The sequence below is a fragment of the Nelusetta ayraudi genome, unplaced genomic scaffold, assembly GCF_046127955.1.
Source record: "Nelusetta ayraudi isolate G7.1 ecotype Tasmania unplaced genomic scaffold, CSIRO-AGI_Nayr_v1 ptg000048l, whole genome shotgun sequence".
NCBI lineage: Eukaryota > Metazoa > Chordata > Actinopteri > Tetraodontiformes > Monacanthidae > Nelusetta > Nelusetta ayraudi.
Genome location: NW_027466098.1, coordinates 11,317,039 through 11,339,888, shown reverse-complemented (window position 1 = coordinate 11,339,888; position 22,850 = coordinate 11,317,039). Strand labels below are relative to the sequence as shown.

Here is a 22,850-nt window from a genome sequence, read left to right as displayed (position 1 = left end):
TAAGATGTGTTGTTGATTTATTCATAAAAGCATTGAAACGATGATTAAAGATATACAAAGGCCGGACATGAAACGGGTGCCTAGTTGACACCAAGTTGAAGACTTTTAGTGTGGAAGTGCTGAAGCAACAACTCCACCACAACTTTGGATATGTCTAATTGCGAACAATATCAATTTCAACAATTACCCAGCAAAGTCCAGATGTTTTATTTGGCAGATTATGCAGATATACAGCATAATATTCTTTATAGGACACAGGAGGATGTACACAAGTTCAGCAAAAGTTCCAAACCAATACTTTGAGTCGACGTCACGATCGCCGCCGTTCCGCTCTGGACCTCCCGGGCGTTTGCAGCAGTTTTAACAGCTGCTTCCTGCCCTCAAACAGAAGGATGCTGGCGGCCATGGCCGAGTTCAAGCTGTCCATGTGAGGAACGACCGGAATGAAGAGCCTGCTACCGGCTGTTTTCTCCGCCAGCTGGACGGACTCCACACTCAGGCCGTGTGTCTCTCCACCTACCGCGAGCGCAGTGGGTCCACTGGCCCAGCCCTCGTGGTACACTCGTGAGTCCACCACGGGAAGTTGGAGCCCCTCGCATTCAGAATCCGAGTCCGAATCTAAGTTGCCCTCCTCGCGGTGTGAGCTGATCCAGCCGTAGTCTCCCGCTTTGGACGATTTGTGAGGCGCGTCGATGCGTGGATGATTCATTTCACCGCTTATTTCGGAGCCACAGCTGCTGTCAGCAACGTGCACGGTCACAGATTTGGGGAGGTGAGTTTCAATATCGTTCCAGGCCAGGCTCTGGAAGATGGGCAGGCGGAAATGTGCCCCCATCGCTGCCCGCAGAACTTTAGGCTCCCAAACATCAACGCAACCTATTTAAAAAAAAAAAAAAAAAAGGGCACAAAGACTATTAGAGTGATCAGTGGAATGAGATTTGCTAACTTCATAAAGGTACCACGAAAAAAAAATTAACGTACCCTTTGTGAGCAGCACATTGTGGCAGCCAGCAGCAGCCGCACATCGCAACATTGTGCCCAGGTTTCCGGGGTCCCGGATGTTGTCGCATATCAGGGACAAAGGGACAGAATGATTTCTGCTGCCAAAGTTCAGCCGTGAAGGATCCGGACGAGTGAAGATGGCTACAGAGAAGAAGGATGAGTCAGTGGCTACTTAGAAAAGCAAGCTAATTCAACCTGCTGAAGTGCACAGGCAATTAGCCTGACTTTAAGATGAAACAGTCCACCATAACTGGTCAGCAATTGTAAGAAAATTAACATTTTTTAATATTATAGCTTAAGATGCTCATTGTTGAGATCTTTTTACTATAATCAAAACTGTAAACTAGCAGGAAAACCCTGAAACACTGAAAGAAAATACAACAAAAAGACGAGTTTCTACCAAAATAACATTTAAAAGGGGAGAATCACACCCCAAACCATCACTGAGATCCTCACCAATCACACCCTGTGGTGCTACAACGTCAGACCAAGTCTTGATGTCCTCGAACTTGACTTTAATCAGCGAGGCCCTCCTCAGTTTATGGAGGGGCAGCTCTTTGAGGCGATCGACCGTGCTGAAGAATACCGTCTGTGGCAGGGCCCCGGCATCCAGAGCGTCGCAGATCAGACGCCTGCCCTCCAGGAGGATTTTATTCTGGTGCTCTCGAAACGTCCTCGAACGAGCCACACTCACTAATCTCCTGAAGCACAGAGAGAGAGACTGAGAATGAAAAAAATGCATAAATCTGTAATGATTTGGGGTTGAAGTTTCCAGAAATAAAAACATCTTACGACAGTCTAACTATATTGTAAGAAAAAATAGAATAAGCCATGTAAATATTTACTTTGTTTTGTATGACGTTACTGTCTGTATAAAAGCTCAAACACACTTCCATTAATGACTTAGCAACACAGAATTTGTGGTGTGTATTACAATGTTCACTGATTTGCACTGTGCAAGACTGCTACATGCTATAACTGTTTTTGAAGGACTGCCACAACTGTGTCACCTATGACAACAAAACTCAACTCACCCGAGCCGTTTGTCCCCGGGATGAGCCCTCTCGAAGTGAAGCCCATCAATGTCCTCTTTGGTGACCGTGACGTGAGGATCATTTTTCACAGGGTGAAAGTTGCTTCTCGCCTTCAAAAAGTCACCTCCTGCCCTCTGTTTTTCAGCACCCGCAGGTTTTCGGTCCCTCTTGCCCGCTATGGTTTGCACTGCAGACTGAGCCGCAGTCTTGACCGCCTTCTCCGCGTCGTTTTCGGGGAAAAACACGTTCACTGGTCTCCTCCTAAGTCCGCGAACGTACCGCTTTGTAGCCACTAAAATATTTCCACCTCTTGGTGAAAACAAGTGATGCTCCGTGGCTAGGAGGCATGTCATGCTCCGTATGTACGCTGCCATGTTTCCGGCGAAGTCTTCTTCTGTCCTTTCACTGCATGATAAGGGCAATCACAAGCTAACGCCATCTGCTGAACCGCACAGGCAACTACATCGTTTTCTCTTTTGCCAAACAAATCTAATATGCACTGTACACTTCGGCAACATGATACTGTTCAAAATAAGTTATACATTTATTATAAGACTTTAAGAGATGATGGGGAGAATAATAATTGGATATCATATATTTTTTTTAAATACCAACCTCTCAGACAACACATTGGATGATACCATTAATCCGAACTGATAGGGGTAGTGTCGTGATTAAAACGATATTGTACAAAGTACGTTGTTTTCAATTTGAAAATAAAAGAAAAAATTCAAATACTCAAAATGAGAAAACGAGACGTATAAACTACTTTCTACTTAAAATATCAACTGCGTTTAAAAACACAGACGAATATTTTGATGTTTGCCGTCGAAATATAGTATTTCCCAAGAAGCACTCGATTGCCGAAAATTCGATCAAGGAAGTCTAATCGCTCCTTTTTCATAACAGTTTAACCAAGCATCTCTCGAGAAGTGACATGGCCTTACGACGAGCGTTGCATTTCGTTTTCAAAGTTGGTGACCGGACCAAGACAGCGACATTCTACCGAGATGTCTTAGGGATGAAGGTGAGTTTACTTTAGCTTTGTATAATGACGCTTTCAGCCCTGTTGTGCACAACGTTACGCAGTAAGTTTAGCTTCATGCATATTGCACAATTGAGTTTTGGAATCTGTCAATCTTCATTATGTCACATGACCTTTTTTTCCTTTTGCATTGATGTCTTCTCATCCACTTTAGATTTTACGTCATGAAGAATTCGAGGAAGGCTGCAAAGCAACATGCAACGGGTATGTGTGAATTAGATAATCTCCCGGTCCTTTCTAAATCTCAGTCGCGCCGCCTTTAGTGTGTTCAAAGCTGCTTCACCTGCACATAATTTACCCATACAGCCCATACGATGGGAAGTGGAGCAAAACAATGGTTGGCTTTGGTCCAGAAGATGACCATTTTGTTGCCGAGCTCACGTACAACTACGGGGTCGGGGACTATCAACTCGGCAATGACTTCTTGGTGGGTGAGAGTTCATTTTGAATCTGAGTGAAAACCTACAACATATTTACCCATCTTGGAAACGTCAGCATTGTAAATAGATTTCAAATGTTTTACATCAAGGGGCTCACGCTGCAGTCCAGCCAGGCTGTAAATAATGCCAAACGTCTCGGATGGCCTCTCAAAGAGTTAGGAGGGGATGTGTATGTGACCCAGGCCCCTGGAGGATATCCTTTCTACCTTGTGGATAAAGAACATCCTTCCACTGGTTAGTCGCATGGGTCTGTCACCTGCCAATATTATAATTTGCCAATATTATGCCAAATATTCATGATCGCTGCAGGAATGCAAACAGGTCAGCCGGTTTGCGACAGCTGAAGGAGCTCCCTGTAACCTTTGATCGTTTGCTCCCAGACCCCGTGCAGAAGGTGTGCCTTGGAGTGTCGGACCTCCAGGGATCGACGCGTTATTGGATGACACTCCTGGGAATGAAGGTGATGGAAAGGAATGAGGAAAAGAAAACTGTGCTGCTGGGATTTTCAGAAACTCAAGTGAGCAGAATATAAAATTTGCTGTTCAATTTGCTCATATGCAAGGGATATTTTTTTTTTGGTCCTACTTCCACTCTTTCTTGTCTGTTTGTAGTGTAAACTGGAGCTCCAAGACGTTGGTGGAACAGTAGATCACGGCACAGCCTTTGGGAGAATAGCTTTTTCATGTCCACGGGAGCAAGTAAAATATCCCATAAATAAATGATCACATTTACTGGAATCCCATCCTTTATTTTCATCGTTGATATCCTGTCACCCAGCTTCCTGACCTTGAAGCCTTGATGATTAAAGAAAATGAGAAGATTCTCACTCCATTAGTCAGCCTGGATACTCCCGGAAAGGCCACTGTGGAAGTTGTTATCCTGGCTGACCCTGTAAGAATATGAACTTTTTCATACTGCAGTCAAGTGAAATTATTTGCCATTAATAATGTTAACATGATCGTTTTCTTTTCAGGATGGTCATGAGATCTGCTTTGTGGGAGATGAGGCTTTCAGGCAACTCTCCATGGTGGATCCCAAAGGAAATGAGTTACTTAATAAGGTTTGGAGTTTCAATGCTATATTCCTGTTTCTTTTTTCTTTTCTTTTCTTTTCTTTTTCTTTTTTTAAAATTAAATATTTATTATTATCTGAACACGTAATGTGCCTATGCTCTCTGTGTTTCTTTTCAGGCCATGGCTGAAGACAAAAGTGACGAGTGGTTTGCCAAACACAACAGACAGAAAGCTGCAGCCTGAGTTGTGCAACCTCACACCAGTTCTTTGAATGACATGATATAATACTGGTCACTTCCAGTATAAATCATAATGCAATGACAACCCAATCACATTTACTGTCTGAGAATGGGATTTATTTTTATTGGATGAGCGGTAAAGATGCAATGACAGCACTGTAAGAAAGGCCACTTATCCAGTTCACTTGACATTTCTCCAATAAGTATTGCCCCCATAAATAAGGAGCACAAAAGATCGATTTAAGACAAGCAAGGTTTAAATCACCTTCTGCATAGTGTTTCCTAAATTAAAGTCCTGAATAAAACATTTGATAGAAATGTCATGTGTTTGTAATTTGGTCGGAAAAATCTGTATATTTGTAAAAAAAAAAAAAAAATAAATAAAAAAAAAAGCCCAATTTCAATATGAATTTAATTTCAATTAGGGTATCTACAAAAATATTTATTTTTGTTCATTGTGTTGCATTGTTCCCAGATTATATATACACAACTGTATATACTATTTTATTTCAGACACAGAAATTGGTCCATAGATTTGCACCTTAGTTCATATAATCCGTAGTTCCTCTAATTACTAAAATCGAGTGGATGGCCTGCATTTTGGGGAATATTTAACACAATTTAAAATCTAATCCAGCCAATTTATGGGGGTCAATTTGCAAGATTTGCAAATGTTATAGAATATAATTTAATTTTTTTTTTTCTTTTTAAATATTTGTTTACCTAAAAACAGTAATAAATGGATCTTCTCCAACTGAACTTGATTGTGACTTCTCTGTCTTTTGAAATGTATCTTGGTTGAATTAGGGGAGAAAATTGTGCTTGCATATATTATGAAGCATAATTTATATGCCCGCGCTCAGTATCACTGCCTGGCCGTGTTCCAGCTCTACACTCCAGTTCTCAACTTCCCTGCTCCAAGTCAAATGAGCAGCTGCAAGCTGCGCTGGGCCGGAGTGTTTACTCTGAGCCAGCATAGCTGACTGTCACACTCAACTGCATCTTTGCAACACAGCGCTGTAGCAGGAGGACACTACACTGTAAATATGTCAGGGTAAGTACGCTTTCTTTCACTGCCCACTGTGTCAAAAGACATGACCAGTATTTACTGCTGAGGTGGAAGTTCGGTTGCTGACTCGCAGCTATGCTAGCCTAGCCGCGGTACTAGCATGCTAACGCGGAGTTGCTACTGATTTTTTTTTGGGGGGGGATGACGCGGCGGCAAACGTTAACTATTTCATGTTTGGTTACTTCGGGTTAACGGTGGCACCCCGTGGCAGTGAGTCACTGCTATACCACAACGGCCTAATAAATGAGGACCATGTTCAGGTAACGGTTTCATGTTATGCTGCGAGATAAAGTTTAGCTTCGTGCTATGAAATGTTGGATGATGTTTGTAACAACTCAGTAGTTAATTAGCAACATTAGCACGGAGAAGCCAGCTTGTGCAGCTGGGTGAAAAATAACAACAGGAACCGGAATTTGCATGGCAAATGTAGCACTAATGATAGACAGGTTATTGATTAATTTGCACTAAAAACCAGTTAGTTAGGGGTGTCTATCTGTGTAAGGTGTGGTGAAGCTGAAGTACACCTCTCCCTGTTTGACAGCAGACAGAAGAAAGCAGCCAGACCCATGTCGGAGATTTGGGTCTAAATAACTCGGCACACAATGTATCTTCTGCTGGTTTCCGTCCCTCTGGCTCTCCTGCTCGGCTTACTGTTGCTATGGGTCATTTTCAGGTAAGATAAGTGTCTGGACTGTCAGTGGTATTCTGCATTCATGGACTTTCACTTGGACCTGGCTGCGAGGCTGGTCCTGTATTTCCTGTTTACAAGAATGAATATGCCAAAAGTCAATTGTCCTCTGCCTCTAGGTGGCTCATACGCACGCTGGCTGTGCGGTTCTTCCAGACTGCTCTAAACGCAGATCTAAAGATAAAGTCTGTAGGACTGTTTTCAGTCCACGGAGTCAGTGTCCAGTTTCACCCACAGCATACCCTGGTAAAACACTAGTTCCCATGTCATTTGTTGATGCCTTAAAAAAGAATGTCATAAGGGTACACTAATTTGCTATAAAAATAACAGTGCCTCTTTCCTCGTGACAGGAAGTTGATAAAATCTGGATTTCAAGTAAGCTGCTGAATCAGGACTTGCCGTAAGTCACGTGTCTTTTGCCATGTTGCAATAAGGCTGCAGCATCTTTCTTCATGCCACTTGAGGTTAAGGTGACTGACTACATGTTGTGTGGCCATTCAGGAGATATTTGGCCCTGTGTGTCGGTGACACCAGAGTGAGGTTTGACCTCCAGGTGCCACTCAGACCTCCGGTGAAGAAGAGCCATGGGGAAAAGTCCAGCAGGATTTCACTCAGCCCCACCACACTGCGCTTCCTGTCGCAAGTATGACGCCATGCTGAAGATCATCCTGCTGTTAAACTAATGCAGGTGATGATTAAAGTTGGTGTCCTGTGCTTTCAGCTGCTCTCGTTTCACGTCAGCTCCATCAACGTGATGGTGCCGAACGCTGCCCGGTCGGAGTCCCTGTGGCACATGACCATCGCAGGCATCACTTTATTACTCGACCACCAGAGTAAACGGTAATCACGCTGTCCAGTTATTTTCTGCCTGGATTCGATGGAGAATACAAGTTTGATGACGAACCTATTATTACTTTCACGACAGGCTGGCATGGGACTTTTCAGTGGGACAGCTGAGCAGTAAAGTGCTCAAAAGCAGTCAGTTGGTAAGCTTAGTTTTTTTGGGTTTTTTTTTTTTTTTTTTTGCTAAAATTAAAACTACTATTTGAAATAATTTAAATCATTTTCTCTTTGGTGCAGGACATTTGTCTGGCAGAAGTGGCTCTGAGTCTGCTGCTGTCTGGAGATGTGAGCCTACCAGACATGAAGCCGGCCTCTTTGTCTCTAAGTGTGAGAACACTCATGGCGGAGCTGCATGAGGGATTGTTTCTTGGTCCGCTCCTGCTGCCCCCGTCTCCTCAAAAAAGCATCCAAAGCCCAACAGGTAAACAAACACGCAATATAGTCTCTGATCTGTCAAAACGGTTGTAGCAAATAATAAACTCTGTCTGCTTATAGATGATGACTCTGGAAAATATTTAGTCGATGAAACTGTTATGACATGTTTATATCAAATAAGCACAGAGTTGAAGGTTTACTGTGTGCATCAGATGATACCTGTGATGATAAGTGTGAGTTAATAACAAGAGGACTTAAAAACACTGTTTGCTTTCAGGGTGTGAAGCCACTGAGTTTATCCAGACTGAAGCTGTGGAAAAATTTCATCAGTTGGTTCCCCACAATGTCAACATTGAGTTCGATAACACAAATGTCACATTGTCCATGCACAGCCAGAAGAAGTGAGTAAGAGCTTCAGCCATCACCCACACCTGCCTGTCTTTTTAATGTCTTATTGACGTAACAATGCACTCGTCTTTTCTCTCTGTAGACACCTCAACTGGACATTGAAGTCTTTGAAAGTCGCCTACAGACACGATGACGAGCACCTTCCTCTTCGAAGCTTCACCCCAGAGCTCATCTTTCCCCACAGCAGCCTCAATCTCATCTTAGAAGGTTTGTCGACTGTTGTGTGCAGGTTGCACGGCGCAGGTGCAACAAACACATCGGAATAACGCACTTTTGTCGCTGCAGATGGACTTCTCCTTTCACAAAGTCGACAAAGGATCCTTTGTGTGAACACCCTCAGGACAACCCTGCAGGTGCGGGATGGGCTCACAATGATGCGACCTTCACGAGAGATGACGTTAATAATGACTCGCATTTGCTCCGCATTCAGGTCACATCAACGGAAATCTCGGGGTCCTTCACTGTCAACACCTGCATCGTTCACTACCGTCACCAGGAGTTCTTGCCGTGGCTCGATCTGTTCCCGTGGGAACAGTTGATCCACCGCAAAGCAGCGCAGAGGAAAAGGCAAGTTTCTAAATCCACTGCTGTGAGGAAGTCTGGCTTGTCTCTAAATTTCCCACCGCTGGACAAATAACAATTTGACACCTTTCCTCTCCATCATCTTCTCACCCACATTTGTGTGTGTGTGTTTTTTTCACATCTCTCATTCCGTATTGTGTTGCTCCTTGTGTAGTCTGTTAGATTATTTGCCCACCCTTCTCTCCATCAGGCGTCTCCCTCACTTGGACGCCCCTGTCATGATCACCACCTCCGTGTCCAACGTCAACGTTTCCGTCCAGCTGGGAGACACCACTCCGTTCGCACTGGGTTTCCTCTCGGCCGGTGGAGGTACTGCAGGCATTTCACATGGTTTCACACACACAAGTTAAAAGAGTGGCAGGCGAATGTCATGTGATGTTACTGCTACGTTATAAAGCAAGGTCCTCGTGTTAGTGTGCAACCTCAACACACTTACCTAATTCCTGCAAGGCATTGCCCCACATTCTCAAGTCTGAGAATACACATCTTTTCTTATTAAAACTTCGGCGTTCGTATAAAACCTTTTTGCTGAACCTTTTGAAGGAGGCAAAACATTACATAAGGTTTGTTCTGAATGGGCCCTTCATTCAGATGTTACACATTAACCTTCACTCCTTTCTTCCCATTATGCGGCTTTTGTTTATTTCATTCTCAACCGAAACCAGTGGAATTGTGTCCTGTTAACTTACGGATGTCCGTAGAACTGCAGCATCTTCTGGACATCATAGATGACACAGAGGGCCCAGAGTCGCAGAATGTCCACCAGCGTGCCTCTCTGTCCCTGGACAACTTCTGGTGGAGGGTTGGACAGGGCTCCCATATCCAACAAGCACCTCACCCTCCTGGGAAACACGTGTGGGGGGAAGCACTCATTTTAGACTCACTCAATTTTCAGGTAAGTGCACAAATATATAAGTCTTGGAAATCTTTTTTATTTAGGGGAAAACATGCGCATTTGACTCGTAAAGACCTACATTTCATACACTCTCCCCTCCGACCTAAAATAAACCGGATATGCAAAATTTTGATATTTGTAAAAGCAACAAATCTATTGTATTTTCCGTTGGTGCCTTGAAAATGTTGTATGAGACAAACATTGACTCTTGCTCATTTTACAAGAGCCAATCGTAAGGCTTCGTTTGGCACTGACCAATAGAAAGCTTCTTATTTGCCATGTTTTTTTTCTTTCATGTTGCTATTCCCCAGCCTTGAATGATCAGAGCTATCGAAAATACTTCAATTCATTCCTAATGTTTAGCATATCAGCATATTTAATGGCAGTCACTGTTTCGATACATTTTGATTGGATGCATTTTTTCTTCCAAACCAGGGTAGTTTCAATCGACCCCACCTGGAGTCGAGCAGCCAGTGTCCCAGTCTGAGCATGGACTCTCGTCTGAAGGGGCTCCAGGTGGAGCTTTCAGAGACGTGTGCGTTGTGCCTGTCTCGACTGCTGTCCCTCATCTCCGTTCCCTCCGAGGCGGCCCAGTCGCTCCCGGACGAGGCTCTGGCGGCTCCCCCAAGCGACGATGTCGGCCAGCACGCCTCTTCCTCACAGCAACACCTGCTGTTTAAACTGGACTGCTGTCTGGAGGACGTCAACGTGTTCACGCTGTCTAATCTAGCAGGTAAGGTTTTCTGAAACTGATAAAAATGTTTCAGTGTTGAGCAAGTGGTACATTTGTGTCTTCTGTGTATAGTTAATTTCCTCTTGCTTGAGTATCAGGATCTTTAAAATCAGACATGTTACAAAAAAGGAGATGCAGGGCATAAAATGAGTTCAGTGACTATTGTTACCTTGCATATTGTTGCAAAAAAAAGGCATGGATGCAATGTTAAAAACAGCTACTGTGAAAAATCAGAGCTGAGTGAAATTTATGGAATCCCATCCAAACAATATATTTTGTCCACCTGTGCGCTGTTGAAGGAGCGGTCTCTTTGCGGATGGATACCATCGGGGTGCTGAGCTCTGCCGAGAGCTCCTCTGTGTCCCTTCGAGGCGTGAGCCTGTCGACCATCAAAAGCCTCACCGAGAGCATGGAGTCCTGCAGTCCTGCCAGCCAGACTCCCAGCCCCGTGGTCACACTCACCACCATTGCCTTCACCTACCACGTCACCACCCACACCTTCCAGGTAATCGCGTCAGCGTCCGAGTCATTTAGCGAGTCCGAATGAATCAGTGTTTCTCAACTCGTGGCTCGCGACCCAAAATTGGTTCGTAGAGCCGTTTTGATTGCAGTTTCGTGGGTAGTTTCCCTTTTTTTTTCTTTTTTTTTTTGAAAAAAAATTAAAAAAGAAAAGGATTTTAAAATATACACTACCAGTCAAAAGTTTTACACACCTTCTCATGCACTTTTTTTTATCTTTACAACTTTCTGCAGATAGATACTAAAGACATCAAATATAGGAACAAGATATGTATAATTATGCAGCAAAGAAAAACCTGTTAAATAACTAAATTTGCTTTTCATGAAAGGTGGCTATTTTGAAGAATTATTTTACACTTTTATTGTTTCCTACGTAATTCCATGTGTGTTCATACGTAGCTTTGATGCCTTCAGTGTGAAACTTGGATGTCAATAGTCATGAAAGAAAAGACATTATCTATCGGGTGTGTCCAAAGTTTTGACTGGTAGTGTATATACAGTATTTATAGAGAAAATGTTATTTTTTGCAGACACAGACACACAAATCAATTCAACAATTTATTATATACTAGAAATGATAAAAAGGGGTCTATGGGTCCTGAGACTCCACCGCTTGAAAACCAATGGAATAAATCATCCTCACTGCATTTCCTTTTCAGGTTCAGTGTGAAGAGGAGCTCAGCGTCGTGTGGACGCCTCCGGACCACATGGTCTTGTACCAGCACCTGACGGAAGCTCAGGCTTGCTGGCGTCTGCTGGATAGAGCCAAAGGAGAGGCCGGCGTGGTGGAAGCGGCCGAGACTGAAGCCGCGGCCTCGGGCTCCGGCCGGAGCCTGTGTCTGCGCTTTGAGCTCGGCTGCTCCCGTTTCACGGCCCACGTCGGCGAGCAGAACTACATCCTCCTGCACGCCGGGTCGCTGTCCGTCTCCAAGCACGCCGGCTCGGTGCGCGCGCACTCACCGTGCCTGATTCTCAACTTTGACGGCAACAACATCGTCACCTTCCAGGGCCTGGATGTGGAGACGCACGCGGAGCTGACGGAGATGAAGCTGCACAGGGACGCTTTCCCCTTCCTCACCACCGTCCACAACCGCGTCTGGGTGCTCACCTCCCCGTCCCTGGCCGTCGAGTTCCCCTACCAGTACAACTTCTCCAGCACCTTCGACATGGCCATCTGCGTGCAGAAGTGGCTGAAGACCCTTCACAGCTCGGCGGGCAAGGCCTCCGCCACCGCCCAGCGCCTCCCCGCCGACCTCGTCTTCAGGGTGGGCCTGTTCTCCTTCGTCTTCCTCGACGATGTCTTCGAGATCAAGCTGCGGGACAACTACGAGCTGATGAAGGACGAGAGCAAGGAGAGCGCCAAGCGTCTCCACCTGCTGGACAAGAAGGTGGCGGACTTGCGCAAGCAGCACGGGGAGCTCCTCCCGGCCAGGAAGATCGAGGAGCTGTACAGCTCGCTGGAGAAGAAGCACATCGAGATCTACATCCAGCGCTCGCGCCGCCTCTACGTCAACACGCCCATGCGCAAGTCCCTGCTCACCTGGACCGTGTCAGAGCTGGAGCTGGTGGCCCTGGCCGACCAGTCGCTGCACGGCCCGGAGAGGGTCAGGGAGCAGCTCAGGGACATCGACAGGATCAGTCCTTTCCCAAGAGATGGACTCCCCCTAGTGGTTCAGTGGTGTCGCGCCGTCAAGTTCAAACTGGCTGCATTTTTGGGTAATTTTGCACGTGTATTCACAGACGTTTGATCAGATTGAACGCTACAGTAACTAATGTCTTTCTCCGCCGTGTGATTTTCCAGTGCGGATTCGGGATTACCCGCGTTACCTGTTTGAGATCCGAGACTGGAATCTGTCGGGACGCCTCATCGGGACTGAGCAAGATGGGCAGGCCAGGGCCCGTCGCAAAGAGACTGTCCCACTGGGGCCACCGTGGGGAGACGTGACGGTGCACAGGAACATGCCACCGCTCAAATTCTACTACGATTTTAAATGTTAGTTTCAAGATTGATGCCGTTTTCCTCTAAATTCTTTTTTTCTGCTACACTTGAAACTGAAATCCTAGCCGGTGTCTTACACTCACAAACAGCTTGGCAGTTCTGAATCACAAGATCAGTGAAGGTCTCCCCATACGCCCACTCAACATTTGTCTAACTGAATACTGTCTTTGTGCAGCAAATATAAATCTCTACACGATTGTGTGGGGGCCGTGTTGGGACCCTGCCTGGACTCTGATTGGCCAGGCTGTTGACCTGCTGACTAAACCCACCGTGGACCCCTCTCCTCTGCTGGCCTGGTGGGATAAAAGTCGCCTCCTCCTACATGGGCGGTGGGTCATGGACATCGATCAGGCCAACCTCCACCAGCTGGCAACTGAGGTAAAACCATGTTGTAATAAATTTGTTGTTAACTGTATTGTCACAGGGGTTTTAGATAGCGAGCCAATTAGTTGTCTAGTTTTATGTTTTGCCCTCAAATGTGTTTGACCAACTGTCTTGGAATCCAGTTATCTTATGGCAAAGGGGACTATTTCAATGTAAAAGTATAAAAGTAAACAGGATGTATAAGACTTTTGGTTATGGCAGTAAAATTCTACTGTGGGCAGAATTAAGATTTGGGATTATGACATTTTTAATGCCACACACAAACACTAGATTGTCTGTCAAGGCAATGAGCATCTGAGGTTACTTTAATAATATGCATCATGTTTCTGGTTTCTACTCTTGCAGGACCCTTACAACACCACAGAAAACCTGCACTGGGAGTGGAATAAGCTCAATTTTGACTGGAATCCCGGCAAGTTTGTCTTTAAAGGAGACCTGGATGTAAACGTCAGAACGGCATCAAAGTAAGTGCGAGGCGTCGAGGAAAACTTCACACCGGGCTGACGAGTCATCGTAACGTGACGTTTGTCCGTCAGGTACGACGATATCTGCTTCCTGCACCTGCCAAACCTGTGCATGACCCTTGACCTCCAGTGGCTTTGCCATGGCAACCCCCACGACCACCACGCTGTGATGCTCTGCTGCGCGGAGAACGTTGCTGACGTGACCTCAGGACAACCCCATGACTCCTACAGAGCCTTTCGCTCCGAGAACCTCAACCTCTCCATCACCATGGACCTTAACCAGCACTGTGGCACTGGTGTGTGTGTGTGCGTGTGTGTGCGTGTGTGCGTGTGTGCGTGTGTGCGTGTGTGCGTGTGTGTGTGTGTGTGTGTGTGTGTGTGTGTGTGTGTGTGTGTGTGTGTGTGTGTGTGTGTGCCTTTGCCAGATATATTTCTGACAGGTCTAATCTCTAGAAGAATCAACGTCCATTTCCTGCTCTCTGTTTGCCCCCTGCAGAGGCATCACAGCCTCGAATCCTCCTGTACAGCAGCACCCTCCGCTGGATGCAGAACTTTTGGGCCACGTGGACGGGCGTATCGCGACCCATTTGCAGAGGGAAGCTCTTCCACAGCCTCAGGCCCGTTCGCAAGAAGCTGGGCCAGCACTACAAACAGATGTCCTACACAGCTGCCTTCCCACAGCTACAAGTACGTTTTTTTTTTTTTTCCTGGGCTGCCGTCCAGCAGCTGCCCACTGTCTTCTGCCTGTTTGTATTGTGAGCTGTGCAGTCAGGGTCACTCACAGGTTGTAGTGTGTGCCTAGAGTCCAGAGTGGTAGATTAATACAGTGTGTGTCTTGCAGGTACATTACTGGGCTTCCTTCGCCCAGCAGCGAGGCGTCCAGTTAGAGTGCAACAAAGGCCACGTCTTCACACGAGGGGCACAGAGACTCATTCCACAGGGTAAACACACACACGCACACACACACACACACACACATGCACACACATGCACGCACGCACACAATTGTAACAGAAATGTGTGTGTGTGTGTGTGTGTGTGTGTGTGTGTGTGTGTGTGTGTCTCAGCTGGCACTGTGATGAGGAGGCTGATCTCCGAGTGGAATGTGACTCAGATGGTCAGCGAGCTCTCTCAGGTGACCGTTCACCTGATGGCCTCCACCTGGGACGAGACGGCCGACCACCAGCTCAACGCCCAGGTGAAGAAGACCCACCTGCTCAGCCTGTCGTCCTTGAGCTACCAGCGGCAGAGCAACCGCATGGAAGAGGTCAAAGATTTTTTCTATCTATCTGTCTGTTTGTCTGTTTGTTTGACTCACTTCCTTCCTTCCTTCCTTCCTTCCTTCCTTCTTTCCTTTCTTCCTTCCTTCCTTCTTTCCTTCCTTCCGTCCTTCTTTCCTTTCTTCCTTCCTTCCTTCCGTCCTTCTTTCCTTTCTTTCTTCCTTCCTTCCTTCCCGCTCACTCACTCACTCCTTCCTTTCCTTCCTTCCCTTCTCACTTACTCTCTCACAAGCTGCGTTTCCATGACAGTTCTTTGCAAAATAAAAGCGATATTTCAAAAATTTCGACGAGTGCAATTGCGATTTGCAGGGGTTTCCATTGAGAGATATTTAGGTTTTGCGCAATTCTCGGGGCAATGGAAACACAGCAGTTGACTCACCTCTTCCCTTCCTTGATACGTTCCCACTAAACATGTGTGTAAATGTGGCCTCAGGAGGTGAACCAGAAGGATGAGACCAACACCTCCTACACGCACAAACTCCGCCTGGTGGACCTCCGCGCCTCCTGGACGACCACCAACAGGAACATTGCTTTCGCGCTCTACGACGGTTACAAAAAAGCGTCGGTGCTGAAGAGGAACCTGTCCACCGAGGCCTTGAAGGGCCTCCGGATTGACACGCAGCTGCAGGCCAAGAAGCTCAAGCGCTCGCCGTCCAACTACTCGCCCACCACCGCGCCCACCACGCCGGTCGTGCCCACCGTCAGTCGGACGGAGAAGAGTCAAAACGAAGGTACAGTTGCTGTTTACCTTTGTATGGGCGCGTGTACGGTGCACTCGACTCTCTTTATGTCTTCGCCACAAAGGGACTTCGATGCTCCAGAAGCTGATCGAGGAAACGGACAAGTTTGTGGTGTTTTCGGAGGAGGACTCCGGCGTCAGCGACCAGCTGTGTGGCATCGCCGCCTGCCAGACAGACGACGTGTACAACCGTAACTGGTTCATCGAGCTGGTGAACTGTCAGGTGCCCGTTTTTCCTTGATTTTTCACACTCAGCCAAAATGATGGATACACACATCAGGAAAAAGAAACTTGAATAAATATTTCAATCCCACATTAATCGAGAAATCACAAGATTAATACAAATTACTGGTGCTGAAAGTGTTGGCCATTAGCTTCCAGACGTTATGTGTATGGCCAACTACTGCTTGGGTAGCTCCATTCATGAGGGTAGTGCCATCTGTTGGGAAAACATTGTGCAACAGTACACAATGCTATCGTAATTTGATCAAACTTTGAAAGAGGTCTTAATATATATAAAAGTACTTACAGATTATATGTTTATGCAAGCTTTTCTTTTCCTGACGTGTATATACATTAATACACATGTAATATACATTTTGGCTAACTCTGTTTCTGTTTTTAAACTGACCTAATCTAACCTGCCTCCCTCCGCCTCGCTCAGATGATGTTGCGGGGCACCGAGACGGCGGGCTGCGTGCTGGTGTCGGCCGCCAAGGCTCAGCTGCTCCAGTGTGAGCACCACCCGTCCTGGTACAACGACACCCTGAAGCAGAAGACGACGTGGACCTGCCTGCTGGACGGCATGCAGTACTTTGCCACCATGGAGCTCAATCCGTCCGAGCAGGAGGACAGACAGTTGTGGCTGGAGGTAGACAGACAGACTGACTTGATGAAGTCATTAAAAGTTAAAAGACTAAGACTGATTCACTCCAGTTTTTTTTACTGGTTTGTGTTTAGGTGAAAAACATTGAGGAGCACCGGCAGCGCAGCATGGACTCCGTGCTGGAGCTGATGGAGAGCGGCCAGGCTGTGGGAGGAATGGTCAGCACCACAACAGGTGATGGATTATTACCACTACAGTCAAGCACTGGGCCAATCCGAAACATTTCAGCTGTAGAAGTAGCTCCGATTAGCCACTAAAGGACTTTTCTTGTTGGTGTGTGTAGACTGGAACCAGCCAGCGCAGGTCAACGAGTCCCAGCAGGTTCAGCGCATCATCTCACGTTGTAGCTGCCGGATGCACTACATCAGTTACAGTCACGACATCAACCCGGAAGTGGCCACGCAGATTAAACCGCCAGAGCTGAGGGACAGTCATGAGAAAGAGGATCTGCTGAAGAAGCAGGCCGGTGCGTCTGATCTCCTGCACACCACAACCTGCGCCTGGCTGGGAAAAGTGGCAACTTTTTAATGTTGAAACGATGACATTTCAGTAACTTCAGATTATTTTTGTTCTCATTGGGAACAGGCGCAGTGGACACTTTCACCCTCATTCACCACGACCTGGAGATCTCCACCAACCCCGTTCAGTACGCTATGATCCTGGACATCGTCAACAACCTCTTGCTCCACGTGGAGCCCAGACGAAAGGTGAATTTACAGTCCCAGCTCACAGAAGGATTTCGAGTAGTCGGGAGGGGAATGTGTCATTTTTAAATTTTATTCCGGCAACTTGCAGGAGCACAGTGAGAAGAAGCAGCGTGTGCGCTTCCAGCTGGAGATTTCGAGCAACCCCGAGGAGCAGCGCAGCAGCATCCTGCACCTCCAGGAAGCAGTCAGGCAGCACCTCGCCCAGATCAGGCGCCTGGAGAAGCAGATTTACTCCAACATCAGAGTGAGTCACCACGGGAATCATTTATCTCTTAGAACTAGGGAGAGGAAAACAGTATGTGGTGTTTTTGATTTCCATTAATCATTCATGTGTTGAATAGATATTGTAAGAATCTGGCCTAGAAATAAAGGATTTGTAAAAGTCAAAAAAAGAAATCTCTTATTTAGCTGTTTTCATTTTCCAACCTATTTTTTGCTTTTCACTCATTCCATCAGGCCCAACCAGAGGAACTTAGCGGCGACGAACTGGTGGAGATCAACTCGCGGCTGCAGAATCAGCTGAACCAGGAAAAGAACGACATGCAGATGAAGAGCGAAGAGCTCAACATCCTCATCAGGTCTTGCGCCGCAGCCGCTCATCTGCATTGCACGGCGCAAAATGCGATGCGCGGTTTAAAAAAAAACCTTGTCTCCTTTTCAGATGCTTCAAGGACTTCCAGCTGCAGCGGGCGAACAAGCTGGAGCTGAGAAAACCTCCAGAGGACGTGAGCGTGGTGAGGAGAACAGAGATCTACTTTGCCCAGGCCCGCTGGTGTCTGACTGAGGAGGACGGCCAACTTGGCATCGCTGAGCTGGAGCTCCAGAGATTCATGTACAGCAAAGTAAGTCAACACAGAGACAGAATGATTTTGTTTTTTTGTTTTTTTTTCTGTTTGATGGTTTGTGCTGAACAAGAGAGGTTTTTTTTGTTTTTCAGTTTTATTTATCTCTGTAGCTGAAATATTTTCCATATTCTACGTTCAAAGAAAAACCTGTACTATGTTGCTTACAATACAACAAATCATAAATAATAATGTTTCCTTTTTTCTAGCTTGTTTTTCCAACTCTTTTCTTCATTCTCATTCCTCATGTTGCTTTTTTTTTTTGCGCAGCTCAACAAGTCTGACGACACAGCAGAGCATCTGTTGGAGTTGGGTTGGTTCACAATGAACAACCTCCTGCCAAATGCAGCTTACAAGGTAAAGTAGACTCTCACTGTATAGATGCTGCTGTATTATTATGTTTCTTAAGCCCAACTCTAAAAAGTATTGTCTATATCTAAATCTATTATGATTGTGACAAGTTCCTAAGAAGCGGTTCACTTAACACAATAATGATGCCACTGCCTGGTTTCTCCTGTGCAGCGTGTGCGGGTATGTACACTGTTGTTGTATAGTGACAACACCATCAACACCAACAATGTTTGCGTTGATCCGTCCTGGTTTTTCTGACATGATCCCTCAGAAGCTCTGTCGGGCTTCCTGTGTGGTGTTGCACGCACATGCGCATCATGTTCATTGACACATGCATGCTGGAGCTCTCAAGCCCACCAACCTCATGCTGTTCACTCTGTATTCATACCATCAATGATGTAGAATTAAACTCTTGTTGATAAAAGCTTTTTAAGATGCAAGGATCTCGCTGTGCTGTCGCAGGTGGTGCTCCGCCCTCAGAGCACCTGCCAGTCCGCACGCCAGTTCGCGCTTCGCATCTTCAGCAAAGTGCGCCCCCCTGTGGGAGGAATCTCCGTGAAGGAACACTTTGAGGTGATCGAGCGTCGCGCGCCGTCTCACCTGAGCTGATCGTCGATGAACTGACGGTTAAAAGTTTGATGTTTGATGCGCCGTCAGGTGAACGTGGTGCCTCTCACCATCCAGCTGATGTATCAGTTCTTCAAGAGGATGATGGGATTCTTCTTCCCGGGGAGAAATGTGGAGGAGGAGGAGGTGGCAGACGAGGAGGACAAGTTCAGATTGGTCACCACAGGTGAGCTTTGCTGGTTGATGCATTGGCACGAACCTACAAATTTCATTATGCTTTTTTTGTGTTTCATTCCACAATTACAATATAGTTTAGTGTATCTGGTCTGTTGTGGTGATTATTTGATAATAAAGCTCCAGGCTGGACTGTATTATATTAGAAATGAGAAACGGATGTGATGGGAATATAAATTGCGGTAAATACTAAAGTACCTCATAACACTTGGCTTGCTTCTAGAGTTGAGCGCAGCTTGCTGTGCACTACCATCCACATTAATGCAGGCAATATACTGGCAAACCAATTAAAAAAATGTCAATACTGAAGTTAAAATTTAAGTATTTTTGTATCAGAATAATCCCCCCAAAAAACACAAATGAATTTATTATTATAATAATGAGTCCACCTGTAATCCAGCCCTGCTAACTGATCAATACAAGCTTCCATATCTTTTTTTTTCTGCTGGATCTTTGTCAGGGCACGTGGGGGGTATAGAATAACCTATTACAGTGTAATGCCATCCACTGAGCTATTTAAAGATTCTCTCACTTTGGTGATGACCTTGAGCTGTGTGTGGAACAGAGAGTGTCAGTTAGACTCAGGGGGGGTGTGAGGTGGAGGGCGCCGAGTCGCTCAGAGGCCGCCGAGCTCACATGGACGCTGCGGGGGTGTTTCAGGTATCCCCGTCAAGCCCCGGCAGTCGTCAGAGGACACCATGGGCGCCATGGGCCCCAGCAAAGGCGTCGCCCAGGGACTGAACCGCAGCGCGGGGGTCAGGAGGTCGTTCAGGAAGGCGCCAGAGGTAACCGCGCTCGGCCGGCGCTCACACGGCATAACCGAGAGGGAGACAGTCGCAAAAGACATTGTGCCACCTGCTTCTTCCAGCATCCTGTGGACGACATCGACAAGATGAAGGAGCGAGCCGCCATGAACAACTCCTTCATCTACATCAAGATTCCTCAGGTGCCCCTCTGCGTCAGCTACAAGGTGGGTGACATCCAGAAATACAGCGCAGTGGTTCAACAACCACTTTTTTCAGTTAAAAGCATACTGGTCTAATACAGATGCTGAATATCGAATGTAGGGTCACTGAACATACATCAGTGGTTAAAATTGCACATGACGTTATGCATTGTAAAGACTGGACCTTCATTTATGTTGATATTGATGAAGAAGAATTAGTCAAGTTGTAGCTCAATAAATGAACATTCATTCATTCATTGTAGTTTAGTGTCCTGTTGCTTGTAGAGAATTTGTTTCTAAACTATTATCTGTAACGGGGAGCGTCTTTTGGCAGACGAGGCTCCAAACCTAAAATTGTGAACTTGTTTGGTATCATGTGGTACACAGGATAGCATGTGCAATACATAATCATTGTAGACTAAGTGCCATCTTCTCATAGGTTGACTTATTTGGAAGTCGTTTCACCATTTGAAATGCTGTGTCTGCAGGGAGAAAAGAGCAGCGTGGACTGGAAGGACCTGAATCTGGTCCTGCCTTGCCTGGAGTACCACAACAACACCTGGACGTGGCTCGACTTTGCCATGGCGGTGAAAAGGGACAGCAGGAAAGCGCTCGTAGCGCAGGTGCCACACCCGCAAGACAGGCGTCCACTGTTAGGTTCATAAAGTTATGCACCGTCGCACTCGAGCTGCTCATCACCAGTTTTGTTTTTTTCTTCCTTATCTGATAGATGATAAAGGAGAAGCTGCGCCTGAAACCCGCCTCCGCCTCCGACCTGCGGAGCAAATCGTTTGAAGGGAAGTCCGACAACAGCCTGCAGCAGCAGGAGGAAGACGAGAAGGCTCGGCTGCTCATCGGCCTCAGCACGGCGGACAAGAGCTCCAGCAAGAAGAGCATCTTCAGCCGCCGCAAGTGAAAACTGCAGCCTGACTGAATGACCCGGGGAAACACAAAACGCCTCAGTGTGGAGAGCAGCGTCTCCAGAGTCTCAATATGAAGCCGATTCTATTTTATATTTAAGTCATATCTTGAGCCTGCTGAACGGAGAGAAATCTTTTGTCCATGACTACGGTTGTTTGTTTGTTTTTTTATTATTAATATTCCCGGTGGGTCCTGGATCTGAGCTCACAGTTGAAACTCCAGCAGCTCCAGGTTAAACCGGGAATAGCCTTCTGACCAAAAAAATATATATATAAAAAAAAAAAACATAATCATGTTCATTTTGTGTGCCAATTAAAAATTATTCACAGCGTTTCGCCATCAACCACTAAAGTTGCATTCAATACAGCGAGAAAGATTTGTTTCTTTTGTTTTTTTACAGTACGCAGCTGGGCCTTTACTGTTACTGTTTACTGTACGTCTGAGAGCACCTTTTCCTGCTGGCTCGGGAACACTGCAACTCAAACCTGTTGGGGAAAAAGTGGGAAAGCACCTTTGACGCCGCCACATGTCCATGACAGGATCTGAAATGCTGATCTAAAAAAAAAAAAAAAAAAATACATATATATATATATATATATATATATATATATATATATATATATATACATATATATATATGTATATATATGTGTATATATATGTATATATATATATATATATATATATATATATGTATATATATATATATATATGTATATATATATATATATATATGTATATATATGTATATATATATATATGTATATATATGTATATATATGTATGTATGTATATATATATATATATATATATATATATATATATATATATATATATATATATATATATATATATATATATGTATATATGTATACATGTACTGTTTTATCATTTGAGCATTACAAAGTTGTGAATGGCTGTATGACTGTCGCCAACAGGAAGGCCTTCATTCACCTATGGAGAAAAAAAAAGAGCTTGCGGCAAAAGATGCTATTTTATGGTTTAACCTGAAACGTACTGTCTGCACCCCTCGGCTTGCATTACCTCACCCAGTGCAATATGTCAAGAGCAGAGCAGCAAAAAAAAAAAAAAAAAAAAAGGCCTTCAGTGTGTTAAAACTGTATTGTGGCAAAAAAAAAAAAAAAAAAAGTCTAATGGCTAAATGTATGTTTTGTAACTTTATTATCGACGCACTTTTTACGCAAAGTATTTTGATATTTTTGTAATCAGGGTCGTTTTTCTGTTGAAACGCTCGTATCACTGCGCTGCTAAACCTGTTCTGTGTCACCCACGTTTCTGTTCGGAGTATCAGTGCAAATGCCCTGAGCGTTTTAATTCATGCGGATCACATTTTGCGACAGCGGATGTAATCACTGGCTTCATGTTTATCTGTCAATAAAGGAGTCTAAAGTCTGTCAGTGCTGCGTGTCTGTTTTTTGTTGGGTTTTTTTCTTGTTTGTTTGTTTTTCACGGTTTGTTTTTGCCTCTGTTTCTTAATAGCGTTTGTGTAATAAAACACAGGGTGGTGTGTGTGTGTGTGTATGTGTGGGGTGGGGGGGCTCTGTGAGTCACAGAGGGATGATCGATCGTTAATGTGACAGCTCCAACTGGAGCGGAATGGAGCTCTTCCCTGCGCTCTCTCTCG

At 45.5% G+C, this 22,850-nt stretch overlaps 3 protein-coding genes across 8 annotated transcripts; 2 read left to right on the top strand and 1 right to left on the bottom strand.

Moving 5' to 3' along the window:
* Nucleotides 1–2,447, bottom strand: mrm3a (mitochondrial rRNA methyltransferase 3a). Its single transcript, XM_076036340.1, has 4 exons — nt 2,037–2,447; nt 1,459–1,703; nt 982–1,143; nt 1–876 (listed from the first exon to the last, which is right to left on the bottom strand). Exons 1-4 carry the CDS (start codon nt 2,408–2,410, stop codon nt 311–313), a joined length of 1,347 nt encoding a protein of 448 aa, XP_075892455.1. The 5' UTR covers nt 2,411–2,447; the 3' UTR covers nt 1–310.
* A 455-nt stretch (nt 2,448–2,902) lies between these two features.
* Nucleotides 2,903–5,537, top strand: glod4 (glyoxalase domain containing 4). Of its 2 annotated transcripts, XM_076036342.1 has the most exons (9): nt 2,904–3,063; nt 3,236–3,285; nt 3,388–3,508; nt 3,611–3,755; nt 3,902–4,038; nt 4,133–4,219; nt 4,299–4,412; nt 4,495–4,581; nt 4,712–5,537. In XM_076036342.1, exons 1-9 carry the CDS (start codon nt 2,974–2,976, stop codon nt 4,775–4,777), a joined length of 897 nt encoding a protein of 298 aa, XP_075892457.1. In that variant the 5' UTR covers nt 2,904–2,973; the 3' UTR covers nt 4,778–5,537. The 2 variants fall into 2 exon arrangements, with proteins under 2 accessions (XP_075892458.1, XP_075892457.1); XM_076036343.1 differs by lacking the exon at nt 3,611–3,755 and having other exon boundaries at nt 2,903–3,063; nt 3,913–4,038.
* Nucleotides 5,538–5,670: 133 nt separating this feature from the next.
* Nucleotides 5,671–21,815, top strand: LOC142895359 (bridge-like lipid transfer protein family member 2). 5 transcript variants are annotated; one of them, XM_076036339.1, is made up of 40 exons: nt 5,671–5,827; nt 6,384–6,515; nt 6,650–6,776; nt 6,881–6,930; nt 7,032–7,173; nt 7,252–7,370; nt 7,456–7,516; nt 7,611–7,794; nt 8,026–8,149; nt 8,239–8,363; nt 8,442–8,509; nt 8,587–8,723; nt 8,929–9,047; nt 9,440–9,633; nt 10,069–10,366; nt 10,666–10,871; nt 11,545–12,601; nt 12,687–12,878; nt 13,060–13,262; nt 13,614–13,732; nt 13,805–14,028; nt 14,229–14,419; nt 14,574–14,673; nt 14,800–14,999; nt 15,446–15,743; nt 15,817–15,974; nt 16,416–16,622; nt 16,712–16,811; nt 16,921–17,103; nt 17,223–17,344; nt 17,433–17,588; nt 17,801–17,922; nt 18,006–18,186; nt 18,457–18,543; nt 19,000–19,110; nt 19,195–19,330; nt 19,999–20,123; nt 20,207–20,308; nt 20,773–20,907; nt 21,015–21,814. In XM_076036339.1, the coding sequence occupies exons 2-40, from the start codon at nt 6,445–6,447 to the stop codon at nt 21,198–21,200; spliced, it is 6,720 nt and encodes a 2,239-aa protein (XP_075892454.1). In that variant the 5' UTR covers nt 5,671–5,827; nt 6,384–6,444; the 3' UTR covers nt 21,201–21,814. The 5 variants fall into 5 exon arrangements, with proteins under 5 accessions (XP_075892454.1, XP_075892449.1, XP_075892451.1 ...); XM_076036334.1 differs by having other exon boundaries at nt 8,893–9,047; XM_076036336.1 differs by having other exon boundaries at nt 5,675–5,827; nt 6,387–6,515; nt 8,893–9,047; nt 21,015–21,815.
* The last annotated feature ends 1,035 nt before the right edge of the window (nt 21,816–22,850 follow it).